The sequence below is a fragment of the Durio zibethinus genome, chromosome 19 (genome assembly GCF_047325235.1).
Source record: "Durio zibethinus cultivar Kanyao isolate XHJ-2024 chromosome 19, ASM4732523v1, whole genome shotgun sequence".
NCBI lineage: Eukaryota > Viridiplantae > Streptophyta > Magnoliopsida > Malvales > Malvaceae > Durio > Durio zibethinus.
In genome coordinates this window covers 16,924,436-16,937,500 of record NC_143180.1, presented here as the reverse complement: position 1 = coordinate 16,937,500, position 13,065 = coordinate 16,924,436, and the positions used below count along the sequence as shown (strand labels likewise).

The 13,065-nt window shown below is 32.1% G+C and overlaps 1 protein-coding gene across 2 annotated transcripts in view; it reads right to left on the bottom strand.

The window, feature by feature from the left end:
- Positions 1-10,147, bottom strand: part of UBP5 (ubiquitin-specific protease 5) — a 19,385-nt gene extending 9,238 nt beyond the window's left edge. Inside the window, exons 1-9 of one of the 2 annotated variants that reach the window (XM_022909889.2) lie at positions 9,635-10,050; positions 9,261-9,527; positions 7,543-7,687; positions 7,374-7,433; positions 7,176-7,271; positions 5,602-5,650; positions 5,234-5,514; positions 2,037-2,177; positions 1,785-1,955 (exon numbers count right to left, since the gene is read on the bottom strand). In XM_022909889.2, the coding sequence (XP_022765624.1) occupies positions 1,785-1,955; positions 2,037-2,177; positions 5,234-5,514; positions 5,602-5,650; positions 7,176-7,271; positions 7,374-7,433; positions 7,543-7,687; positions 9,261-9,527; positions 9,635-9,786 (1,362 nt within the window). In that variant the 5' untranslated portion in view covers positions 9,787-10,050. Of the gene's footprint in view, positions 1-1,784; positions 1,956-2,036; positions 2,178-5,233; positions 5,651-7,175; positions 7,272-7,373; positions 7,434-7,542; positions 7,688-9,260; positions 9,528-9,634 lie in introns of both variants that reach the window. The other variant, XM_022909888.2, reaches the window with a different exon arrangement.
- Positions 10,148-13,065: the final 2,918 nt, after the last annotated feature.

The following is a 13,065-nucleotide window of genomic DNA, read 5'->3' as shown; positions in this document are numbered from 1 at the left end:
AAGCTGGGAATGGAAAACACCTATTCACCAACTTGAGGGGGAGTGTGGGAAAACACTTATTTACAGCTGGTTGTAATCTTGTAATCTGTATATTTATATTTGTATCTCTAGAATTAAGTATTTGTATCCCTAGAATTAAGGAAGATTTAGTTTCCTAGTTTAACCCCTAGTTAGTTGTATATAAACCTAAGATTCCTGTATAATTGTAGATAAGCAGTTTTTTCAATATACATTCAGTTTCCACAAGATGCAAATCTGTAAGAAAAGGAAAGTTAGAGTAGATGTTGATGGGTACAGTAGGAAAGCAAGGCATGAGAAAGACAGGAAGCAGATTTACAGTAAAAGATGGAGAGAAACAGAAATGGATAAATTGGGTGTTGTTAAGTTGATAGAGAGCAAAGCAGACAGAATCACTTATGAGAGGAGATTGGTGAGCTAAAATCTAGTTGGGATTTTAGAACCTAGCAATGAGTGAGTTTCTCTCTCATAATCCTTTCCTTTTGGTCAAAATCCCATAATTCTTTATTGTGTAGCATGAAGAATGAAGCATTTGTGAATTTGATGTCAAAAGGCCGTCAAACTTCAATTGTGTATTTTAGACCTTTAAAACACCCACTTCAAATCCTGTCTATTTTAAGATTTCTCCCATTTTTTTAGTCAAACAAGGTAATTGCATTTCAAAATTTTGAAATCCTCATTGGAAATGAAATCACTCTTACAAATGAAACATCAAAAGGCACTCTAATTGACTATCAAAATCCCAGAATTCAGCACTCAGATTCAAACCTACCATAAAACCTAATAATTCAGGTAATTCTCCACCTGCTTTGCCCTCAAGTAACCCTAAAAACATATCTCAATACCCTAACCACCCAGCTATCCCGCATCAACTCAAGTATATTTTCCTATTCAAAATGTATGTACAAGTTGCAAGGATAGATTTGAAATCTGTACACTTCCAATAAATGCAACCTTTGATATTCAATTCCTCTGGACTTCTAAAAGATTCAGAGCTACCTGTCACCAGTACTTTGGTCATTATATTTATGCAAAATATATACTATAACATGAGGTTATGAACTATATAAAATGTCTACTTCATATTTTGATAAAGGAAAAAAACAAAAAAAAAAAAGGTAGACACCCAATTTCGTAAACTAGCATGAAAAGTACAGATAATAAAGCATTCAAGAAAAGGCAATTCTAGAAGGTATTCCATTTCTCCAAAGCTTACGAATTGCAAAGCCTTGTTGTGAGCACCAAACTTCAAGATTTTTGAAAAACCATAGACATAAAAATAAGAATTTCTGCCCCCCCCCCCCCCCCCCTTTTTGTGTTGTTTGGGAGGGGATTGGAAGGTCTTTTAACTCCTGCATCCACTAAAAAAAAATTCTTCTTCTAAAATTTAAGGGAAATAACAAGGCTCAATATCACATGTTTCTTTTTAAAATTCTCATTTGGAAGCAAGTTGGGCAGTTTTTGGGAGAATCTCCCAATTCCCGTAAATTATTTTTGAAACTGAGCAGTGCTCAGTATCAGACAAAGTTAAGTGCATCAAAAAACTTTACAACCAAACATTCTCAACGAAGAGATTAAAAGAAAAGTTCAAAATATCAACACGAATTGCATCTTGCATCATCATACATCCTCTTCAAGGAAGTAGATTGATTATGACATAAATCCCCAGTTAATCATCCAAGTTATGAGATTTATTATGAAGATGCAAGACACCACCACAATTATTTGGCATCTCAACATTAAAATGTATAAGACATATTACTTACCTGGCACACATCAACAATTATCGAATCATTACGAGCAATATGATTAGCCCAATACTCATCAGCGACTTCTTCATCTGGACGGCCATCAGCATCCCTAGAGTTTATATAAGGTTTGTGTTTGACTCGATTCAGATCTTCATGAAGACCATCAAGCAGAAATGCTAAAAGCTCCTGAAAAATTGTTAAACTGATAAGCTAGTAGAACTATATGCAAAGTGTGGATTTAGCAAGATCTTAATGTCAAACACAAACCTGAGAGTCATGCTGATTGTATCCACTGAATTGTGGTGCAAAGCGGGCAAGCTTTGCTTTAAAGGGCCGAGGGGCAACTGGTGTTCGCCCAGGTGCCCACAGTTTTCTCAGCAACTCACCAAATGCTAGAGCAAGCTCACCCTACACAAGAACCAATTAGTTTAGAAGTCAATTAACATATTAGTTATAAAACAAGCTAAACTCTTCAAGGAAAAATAGCATGAGATTTCAACAACAAATAGTCCAGTAACAACAAAGTTGAAACATATCAGCAAAATGTTAATGCACCTATTTTCCACCATTCTGACTAAATGATATTTGCTATGGTATGTAATTAAGAGATGCATAATAAAAAGGTAGGACATTTGCCTGGAGGGAGTTGACATAATAGTGAGCATAAACAATTTGTTCATTTCAGCACAAAGTGATCATTATCAACCCGAAGTAACCACTTTGCAATGAACCACATGGAAGCAAGCATGGTCAGCTCAATATAATCAGTAAAAGTGCCACAATCCTTATAGAGGTGCAAGCCCTAGATTCCAGGGAGCACCCTTTTGAAAAAGGAAAAGGCACCCCTCAGTAGCAAACTAAGAGCATTTTCTCGAACGTCACAATCAAACTACAAAGAGAAAGACATGAAAGATTATCCATATAGAGGATATAGAAGTTGAATGAAAGCTAGAGCTAGAGAACAATAATGACTTTTAGTTTAGGATAACCCTGATCATACATAACATAATGGAAAACTCATTGGGCATTTATTTTAAGCTTTTTAGATATAAAACTTAGATATTGCACAAACACCCTAAGCTTGTATGTGCAAGTGTGTCTGTATGTTTACATGAATTAATTTCTTTTTTTTTTTTTCATTTTAGAAATTAGAGCCTTGCTTCACTTGAGAAAGAATCCTTTATACACAAGCTGTGCCTAATGCCTTTGACTGAATTGGATACAATTTTGTACAAACACAGTACCCATCAGAAACATGTTAGCATTGTTAAAAGATTGGGTATAGTATAGCAATCTATGATTATTACCCAAATATCCCAGCTATACACCACCAATTATGAGCTATAGCTAGGTTATGGATTTGAGTGTCATACTCAGAAACTTCAAGTGATCTAGACAATGCACATGGCTCTACATGCTCATAACACAATCTTATAACGTGCGTACAGCTCTGCTAAGATTAGCTGTGCATTTAACTATAGTATCCACAGACCATTGAGAAATTGTGTAGATGATTACATGTAAACAGGTTGACAGAAATGTATGACACCAATTAGTTATTTTCATAAGCATGTTCTCTGCCTCATCCATACAAGTAATAAACAAGGATGAAAACATTTTGTTGTTTTTAAAGTGTTCAACACACCATTATTTTGAGAAGTTAAGTTTTGATTAAATGCTAGCAGTTTTTTTGAAAGTGAAAATATATACTTTAAATATTGGTTGATGCATACACCTTTTACAATTTGCTTAACATGCTTCTCTGAGTTACATACAGCAGATGCTTTTCTCTAAAGGTGAGTCATGCATGCAGTAGCTACCAACAAGCCTCTAGCAGTTCATGGACACAAGTCCAATAGACTACACATAACTTCATAATACACTGAGGGTCCAGTGAAAAAGGCAGGCTAACTGGGGGTGCAGTGCAGCGGGTAGCACACCCCCTCCCCCATTGCACTGCACAACCCATCCAAACATACCCTAAATATCACAATGATTTAGGGAACTAAAATCAATTAGTTCCTACAATTTCAACTTTAGTAGCAACACTAAATTCTGTATTTAATTCAACAGTCTGAAATCCAACTTGATTGACATCAATCAAAGATGTAAAAATCACCATCAGATAAAACCACCAAAAAGTGAACACCGCTGATCAACTTTGATGAGTCAAAAACCTTTACAATCAATGAATCTTAAGAAGAGCACACCAAAACAAAAAGCAACTTTAGATCATGTTAACATTCCAAACATGAACACTCTGGAACACTATGGGGTCAATATATATATATATATATATATATATATATATATATATATATTGCCAGCTGAAGTCAGTAATTGACTAACCACAATTTCTAACATTCACTTACAAAATATAATATTGAACACCCTTTGTTCCCTGAATACCTCAACCACAAATATGGAAACTTCAAAACACTTGATATAGGAACTTACATAAGATCTATAGATTCTCATTCGAGGAAAAGAACAAACACAAAATTTCTATATGCGTGCTTATACTTATTACCAAATGATATAAACATCGCAAATATTAAAAATAAAAACCCTAGGATGTAGAAAGCCAAGACAGACGGGCTCTCAAAACACAACCAATATCCTATAATGCTCACTGACCAATAACAGATCAAGTAAAAGGGTTCAGTTATTTGAAACCTTTCCTAAAGAACAATATATTATTTTCCGTAGTGCCCAATTAGTTTAAATCCCAAATGTGCAAAACACCTTTAACCTTTATTAGGCTTTTGTACTATCTGCATTCTATCCAAATAAGCAGAGCATAGAATCTGAATAAACAGATATGATTATGAACATCCATTCATACAATCTTACAATGTGAAAGTAGTAAAAGTTAGAGCAAATCAAAGAACAAAAATTACTAATGGCCGAAGTTCAGGCACTATATAACTGGTCAGCCAGTATCGTAGACCATCCTTGCAGATGGAAAGGTCAGAAGAACTTTGCCATAGGATTAAAGTTGAACCAGCCAAATGGAGAATGCTTCAAAATGTTTTCCTAATATCAAATGCAGTTACAGATAAATGGAATTGCTTCGAGGACAACAGATAAGATAGGAGAAACAAGAAACTTAGAAGTTTAGCAGCAGCAGTAAATGCCAAGATGAAATCACAAATTAATGAGGTGAAGATCACGTACTAATACTGCATCAAGCACCAGTAAAACTAATAATACACAAAAATACTCAAAGGCAAGAAAGGAAGCAGAGAAAATAAAAGAGAAAGAGCATTATCCAATTCTAACAACAAAACATCTACTTAATCAACATCGTGCTAAGTCAACCAAAACTGATTTGAAAAAATTAAAACACAATTGTTTCAGTTTCCAAATTCCAGCATTCAAGGGAGTTTTAAAGTTCTGCAAGGAAGTGATCCTATGAAAAGGATTACTCATTCCACATCTATTTTTGGGGGTTAGAAACTTACAACCATGCCCAAAGGATTTTGCCAATTTATCTCCTGATGATAGTCTTCCCGGAAGTATTTAGCAAACTCTGGTGTATGAACAAGGCACTGTATTGCACTATTCATGAAGCAAGTATTCCCAAGATTCAGCAGCCCAGTCAAACCACCAGAAGCCCCCCTAGTAATAACACCACTGTTCCCATAATTGTTATCCAACTCTTTACCAGGATAACTCAATGTCTGATTTTGCAATTGCTCTGCACTATAACCTCTTGATGCAATCTTGTTTGCAGACAGACCTCCTGCAATTGATAAGCTTGACTTAGAAGGCTCTAGAAGTACAGAAGTAGCTCCCTTATCTGCAAATCCATTGTCTGGAAAACTTATACCGCCATTTAGTGCAGTACCATTAACATTGTTAAGGACCTCCACTAGAATCTGTTTATATTGATGGCAAGAAAATGATAGGTTAGAACATGAAAAGGTTAATAATTAATCCTAAACCAAGAACCATCCTCAAATACGTATCCATTTCTGTACTCTATCCAATATGTATGTGCTTACTTGGATGTGTCCAAAGAAGTCTGAGCATACATATTATTTGTGCATGGATGGAAAGATATGAAAATGTCTTTACCAGTCAAGTTAAAAGGCAATGATTGTTATAATAAATAAATTACTAAACCCATAATTCTGTACATCATTGAGACAGCTATGCCAAAAAGACTTGGATGAAACCAAAAGGGTGGAATGTGAATATGCCTGATATATGAGAAATGGATAATAAATAGCACACAGTGGTCACCAAGAAAACATGTCAAGGAGGCCATCCATTTTTTGGCTGTACACAACACCACAGCAGCAAAAGACAAATATTGCAAACCCATGATACTAAAGGTAAATCGATGAAAATAATTGAACATTTCTAAGCAATTTTAAACTCCATATACTGCAGACAAGGATAATAGTGGTCTATGGTTCTAGGTTCAACACAGCTACAAAAGAAGGCTATCCATTTTTGGCTGGACACAACACCACAGCAACACAAGACATATCGCAAACCCATGATATTAAAGGTACATCGATGGCAATCATTGAACATTTCTAAGCAATTTTAAACTCCATATACTGCAGACATGGATAATGGTGGTCTATGGTTCTAGGTTCAATGCAGCTACAAAAGGTGTACCACCATGGCATCTAAAACATCCTTATTTTTGTTCCATTCCATCTATCCAACAACAACAATAGATAAATTAATTCTTACTCAATGCTTTTGGCAATCAAATAAAATACTCTGGAGATTGAACAGCCACTGCTCCTGTGACAAAGAAGGGACTACATAACCCAAGAAAGATGATTGAATATAACCCATAAATGGAATAAACTTTTTCCCCCTCAATGGCTTCCTAATGAAGCATCTAAGAATTCTCAACTATCTGCATGTACATATTCATAAACTTTGACCAACATAACCATCCAAACATAATATCGGTCATAAAGACAAGGATAAGATTTTGGCGTTCAGATTATGCTCCTAGCACGCATTGACTGCAGTGTTAAGGCCTAAACTTCACAGCAGAGAAAATGGGATTGAAGCTTCCAAAGACACAATACGACACAATATAGCAAATGGCAACAGATGACAAAAGACTGCTTGTTACACAGATGCAGAAATAATAGAATGTGTCACTAAAGCATGGTAATATGCAGGAGAAGTACTAATTTTCAAATGATTTCTATTTTTAGCTTAGTTGATAGAAACCTTAATTTTAGACATTAAATTACATATTAATAAAATGTATGAAATTTTTTTTCTCAAAATTCATCCGTTTTATATTGTACATAGGGCAGAAGCATCAAATGCAGAATCCAATTTCAGATGTTTAACTGGTTTCTTTATAACAGACACAATAGTCGTAAAATAAAATGATAAGTAAGTGTTGCAGCAAAAAGGACCCACATCCTGATCCATCTGTATGTTGGCATCATCAAGTGTTTTATCCATGTCATTCATCAAAGCATGCTTCCGATGACCATAATAATCCCAAATAGAAACCTGAAAAAATAAGAAAACAAAAACACTAAAGAACTTGAAAAGGAAAAACAATTTGAGGGAAACAAAAACAGAAAAGGAAATAATCTTGCATCTGCAAATTACTTGTTCTAAGTCGAGATAAAAAATCTCACATGCTCGCCGGTGAAGCTCACCAATGGTTTCCTGTCCAAAATAATTAAATCTTCAGAAACTAATTATTCTAAATAAGTGCAATGAGAGCAGCAGTAGAGATAAAATAAACGATGTCTCATAACTAAGTTTCAAATTATACCTTTTTACTTATTCTTATAGTAGAGCGATCACCTTTTGGTGTCGCAAGAAGTTGCAGACGCAATGGATAAACCTCTACAGCAAACTCTGTCTGAGAAAGACCTGAATTAATTACTTTTCGAGACAATGTCGGACCACCACCATACCTGAACGCAAAAGAGATTAAATGATTCCTCAATACATCAGCAAATGTACAGTGTAACTTTCATAATTTAAAAAAAAAAATAGCAATAGCTTGCGAGACAATAATAGATAAATTTGAAAGAACAAAATCAAAAGGAACACACGCACAAATTTAATAGCAATAGAGCAAATCATTATCAATACAATGAAGCCAACTAAAATGGTCCATAAGAATGGTAAAGAGATCAGTTCCCACCACAAACACCATATAAACTAGGAAGTGAAGAGAACAGAAAGAGACAAATTGGGGTGGGAAGAGGGGGTTGACAAGGCAATAAGGCTCTTCTTGTTTCAATTATTCAAACATAAGATGCAAAGAAAAAGGATATATACATTGTATAGACCTTGTTTGATGAAGGGCTACCAAGGAAAGGATAATTTATGATCTATTTCTACAATTATGTCCTCCATAAGTGACATATACATACATAAGGGCGCAATTAGTGTATGCAATCAAAAAGTTTTAATGAGAGATCATTCTTGTCTCATCCAAATTCTCCAAATTCAGAAGAATGGAAAGAATAGATGTTGAGAGGGTTTTGGTGGGTTACATCTATCCACTTAATCCTTTCCCCTTATAAAAAAGAAAAAAAAAGACCTATTCAAACTAGCAAATGCTCATAAAACATACAATTCATCAGGGGTTTCAGGAAAAGTTTCTGCTCTGTTGACATCAATAGTGAATCTTACACTTCCATTCCCTAAAAACATGTATGCTGGACCTGATGTATGCATGACACACAATCATACTAATAAATATGTAAATGTACAAATATAAATTAAAAAAAATAAGTAGACATGGTAATATATACTATTGTACAATATATGAATATATAAACTTTAACCTTGGTTATGAGACTAAGGTCATAGGTTCAAACCTCCAAAAATATATTGAAACTCTAAAAATGATGTCAACTTCAAATATTTCTTAAAATTACGAAGGTAAACTTGTGATAAAAATGTACAAAGGAAAATACAATATTTCGGCCTCTAAGAATGATTTTTTCAGAAAATTATGGCTACAATCACTCCTCAAGATGAAACTTTCAAGGCTGTCTTTAGTAACTATAACAACAAACTATGGGCACAATCACTGCATAACAAACCTTCTTCGTAATAGAAGCTAGAACTAGGGCATCCATCATAGAGAAACTTGATTAGCTTAGTGCCGAAGCTGATAAGAATTCAGCAAGGATCATTACCTTATAAAGCAGCAGTTGAGCTTACGAACTCCACAAACAGGTTTATACTTTATATACTTAACACAAGTCCACTTAACACGAGTAGCTCACCATTGATATAAATTAACAAAAAGATTATCATCTTCCAACCAACAAGTGAGTTTAAAAACTCCACAAGCCGGTCTAAATACTTGGCACGGCAACATTTAATTGTTAACAAGGAATTCAACATCGGGTTATTAGATTTTGTCGATTCGAAACTTGCTTATAAGTTTTTCTATGCAAATAATTTTCCATAATCCTTAACAGAAACACAAAATATTTCAGAGAAACCATATTTAACAAACTAACTAACCATGAATAAAGTTGGTTCCAAACTTGCTGAGGGAGTAAAACATAGTCACGGCCCTCTAATAAAGTATCACGAATCTCAACACTGGAGTCGGGGTTGGAGTCCTCTGACAGCCCATCGGATATCAAATCAGAATTATCGATTCCCGAAGGCCTTTTTAAAATGCTCAAAGCGGGTGAATCCCCTGACAAAGAAGTGCTTCCTTCGTTGTTGCTGTTGTTGCTCGGCTGCTGCTCCTGGTTCACATAATCAATCCAGTGTTGCCACCATCTATTTGAAGAAAATTTAAAAGAAAGTGAGAGAGAGTTAAAAAAGAGTAGCAATAGCTAAAAACATGGATTACAGAAAGAAAATAGAGGGGAAAAGTGGATATTAACTTTTGAGTGATGAGAAAAAAGAAATCGCCTTCTTTGGTGTTAGCTTCAGCGGCGATAGCAATGTCTCTGATTAAAACCCTCTCTTCTTCGGGACCCAGTTCCTTCGTTGACGTCGTCGCCGCCGTCAATGTCTCCGTCGCAACCTCCGTCATCACTCTCTAATCTTTATCTATTCCCACAGCAGGAATCCAATTAGCGAAAATTTTCAAATCTCAGACGGTTGGATTAGCCCTTCAAACCAATAGACAAACCTTTTTTTTTTTTTTTTCTAAGCTGAAGAACTCCTGGAAATCGAAACAAGGTTCTTTTTGGCTATTCCGTTTTTCTGTTTTGGTATATATGTTTTTTTTTTTTTTTTATTTGGCTCAAAAATCTGGTCCAAATAATGACGCTTTTTTTATTTCAAGTCCAACCTTTTTTTTTCCTTAACGCCCAACCATTTATTTCATACAAATGGCCAAAATTTTAAGAGTGTTTCCACAAAGAATCTTGAAGAAATTTGAAAGGAAAGTCATTTAAATAATGATGTTAAAATATTAGTATTTGTAATTATTTTGTTTGAATAAATTTTTTTAGAAAAAATTTTTATTTTATTAAAATTTAATAACATAAAAAATTATTATGAAATAAGAATAATAATATTAAAGATAAAATATATATAATATGTAATATTAGTATAATTAGATTTGTAAAAATATATAGATATTATTGATAATATAAAAATAGTTTAAAAAAATATTAGAGTTAAATAAAAATATTTATATTTAATATACTTATCAATTCATAATTGTTATATATTATCACTGCACTTTTCATATAAGTGATTAACAAAATTAAAACTTGAAAACCTTAAAAAATTAAATATCATAAAATAGTAAATAATTAAAAGATATTTTATAAATTTTTTTCTTTTTTGAACTTTTTTTAAATTTATCAATTAATGACATAATAAATTATGTGCCCTGATAATATAAGTATTTATATATTGTTTATATATCAAATATAGACTATAAATAAAATAATAACAAATTGTCAAATACATTAACAGTGTAAAGTTAACAAGGTAACACATACCCCTTAATGTATATTTTAAAAAAAAACTAATTTAAAAAAGAAATAAGACATGTTATTTTGTTAATCTTGGTTTTGAAGTTAAAAAATTTGTACTAATAGTGTATTAAATAATTTTTTTATTTTTTGAGTTTTGTATTTTATGACAAATCATGTGAAGTAAGAAGAGATTTAAAAGAATTTTAAAAATACATCTTTTTAGGTGAAATTTCAAAAAAAAATAATTCTACAAAGTATATATAGTTAAATTACGGATTTAAGATTTTTTTTTTATGAGTGTCAACTTATAATATATATAACTACCGGCAAATTTATCAATTTTATCGATAAAAATGGGTGTCCAAGAGAAATTCTCTTAGTTTCAAGATAATTTTCAAAAGATGTTCCATATTGTAATATATTTGTCCTAAACTTTATCATTGATTATAATCATTTGTTAAGTTTCATCCCAATCAAATCCATTATGGCCAAGTAGGGTTTTAACACTACCATATTATAATAGTTGTTAAATATATTTAATAATTAAAATTAATCTTAAAATCTCAACTAAAGGCATTTCTTTTAGCATACAATAATCTAACAACGATTTTTCATTAAAATTAGCATAGTGATGAGATGAAAACAAGAAAATGAATTTAGAGTTGGTTACCTAACACTCGAAATAGAAAGAATGAATCCATTATGTTTGATGTGCATTGCATTTGTGAGAGACACATAGATCAACAACAACATAGCAACAACCATTTAGAATGATAAAATTAACATTTTTCCTAACAACATTTAAATTTGGTTTCATTTTCTTTGATCGTTTACTTAAATTCTGAGATGACAGCATAAAGAGCAAACAAAAGGAAAATATTTAGAGAAACTAACTCATTAAGCATAATGTTAGTTGCAATATAGATTTCAAACGTAATAGATGAATGATAATTGGGTTTTAATTTCAAAATAATTAACACTACAATGATATGGAATTCTATAATAATTCACTGAAAGTAGAACATATGAGAATTAATACATCAAATTCATAAACATAATATACACCTATTTCTTAGATATAAGCAGTCCAAGTGCCTTTTGATGAATATTTATGACTTTTAAATCAATTGTATAGCTTGAACCACCTATCCCTTTAAAAATTAGAATCGATGTGGAAAGATAAAATTTTCAAAAACATGAGAAAAAACCATCTTTCCAAACTTAAGCTATAACAAAATCTATCTAAAGACATTACCTCAAAAGTAAGTTTTGTTTATCATCAAATACTCATTAAGTGAATACTTTTGCAAAATACCTACCAAGTCAAAAGAAATTTGTAGCAAGTGTAATAGAAAAACAAAAAAACACCAAAGAACTAGGCATTAAAGTTTTTTAGAGCAATAAAAGATATCTTACGCTTAGCTTATTCATGGCTTTAGTATAATTGCTTGCGAGTATCTTCCTTAAAAGAATAATAGGGAAAAAAATACATACTTCTATTGTATTAGATAGAAGCCCGCAGTCATAGCATAAACTCATAATGTAAAGCACAAACATCTAGCAATCATAAATATTTTATTAAAATAATACTATGTACAAAAATCTATAGACATTTTTTCCACTTTTAAAGCTAAAATTTTTTCTTTAATTTTTACATTATTAGGTACACTAAAATCTATTTATGAAAAAATAATAAGAGAACAATAAGAATATCAAATAATATATTTTAATGTAATGGGTTTCCACTTTAATATATGCATAGATGAATGACCAAAATTGTCACGACATCTTGGTAAAAGGGATAGGTTGACCCAAAAATTGGATGAAAGGGAAAATTTTGAAAAAAGGGGCTTGAAAATATTTTTAATAAAAACAAAACTAAAGGAGTAGTCACTAATCTTTTTTAAGGTATGATTGACCATTCAAAAAAAAATTTTGTCCTTTCAATAAAACATTTTAAAATGGGTTTAAAAGGTTTTAAAAAAAGAACAAATTTGACATCTGCGAAATCAAAGTTGAGTCTAAAAGTCGATTACACGTGGGTAAAATATTAGCACCACTACAACATCCATCGAAAATGGTACTTCAATTGCATGATATCCTTTAATTTTGATTAAAATGGTCCTGTTTTACTTAATATTCAAAATTAATTCCTTTTCTTTTTTTTTTTTCTTTTTTTTTCTTTTTTTTCCTTTTTTTTCCTTTTTTTTTTTGAAACAAAAACAAATCAAATTTAAAAACAAAGTTTTTTTTAGATCAATATAAAAACACTTTAAATATCGATATTTAAATCAAGATAATACCTCTCATAAATAATAATCACCGATAACTCCCTACAGCTGATAAAATTTTGATGACTACATTTATTTGAGATATTATCT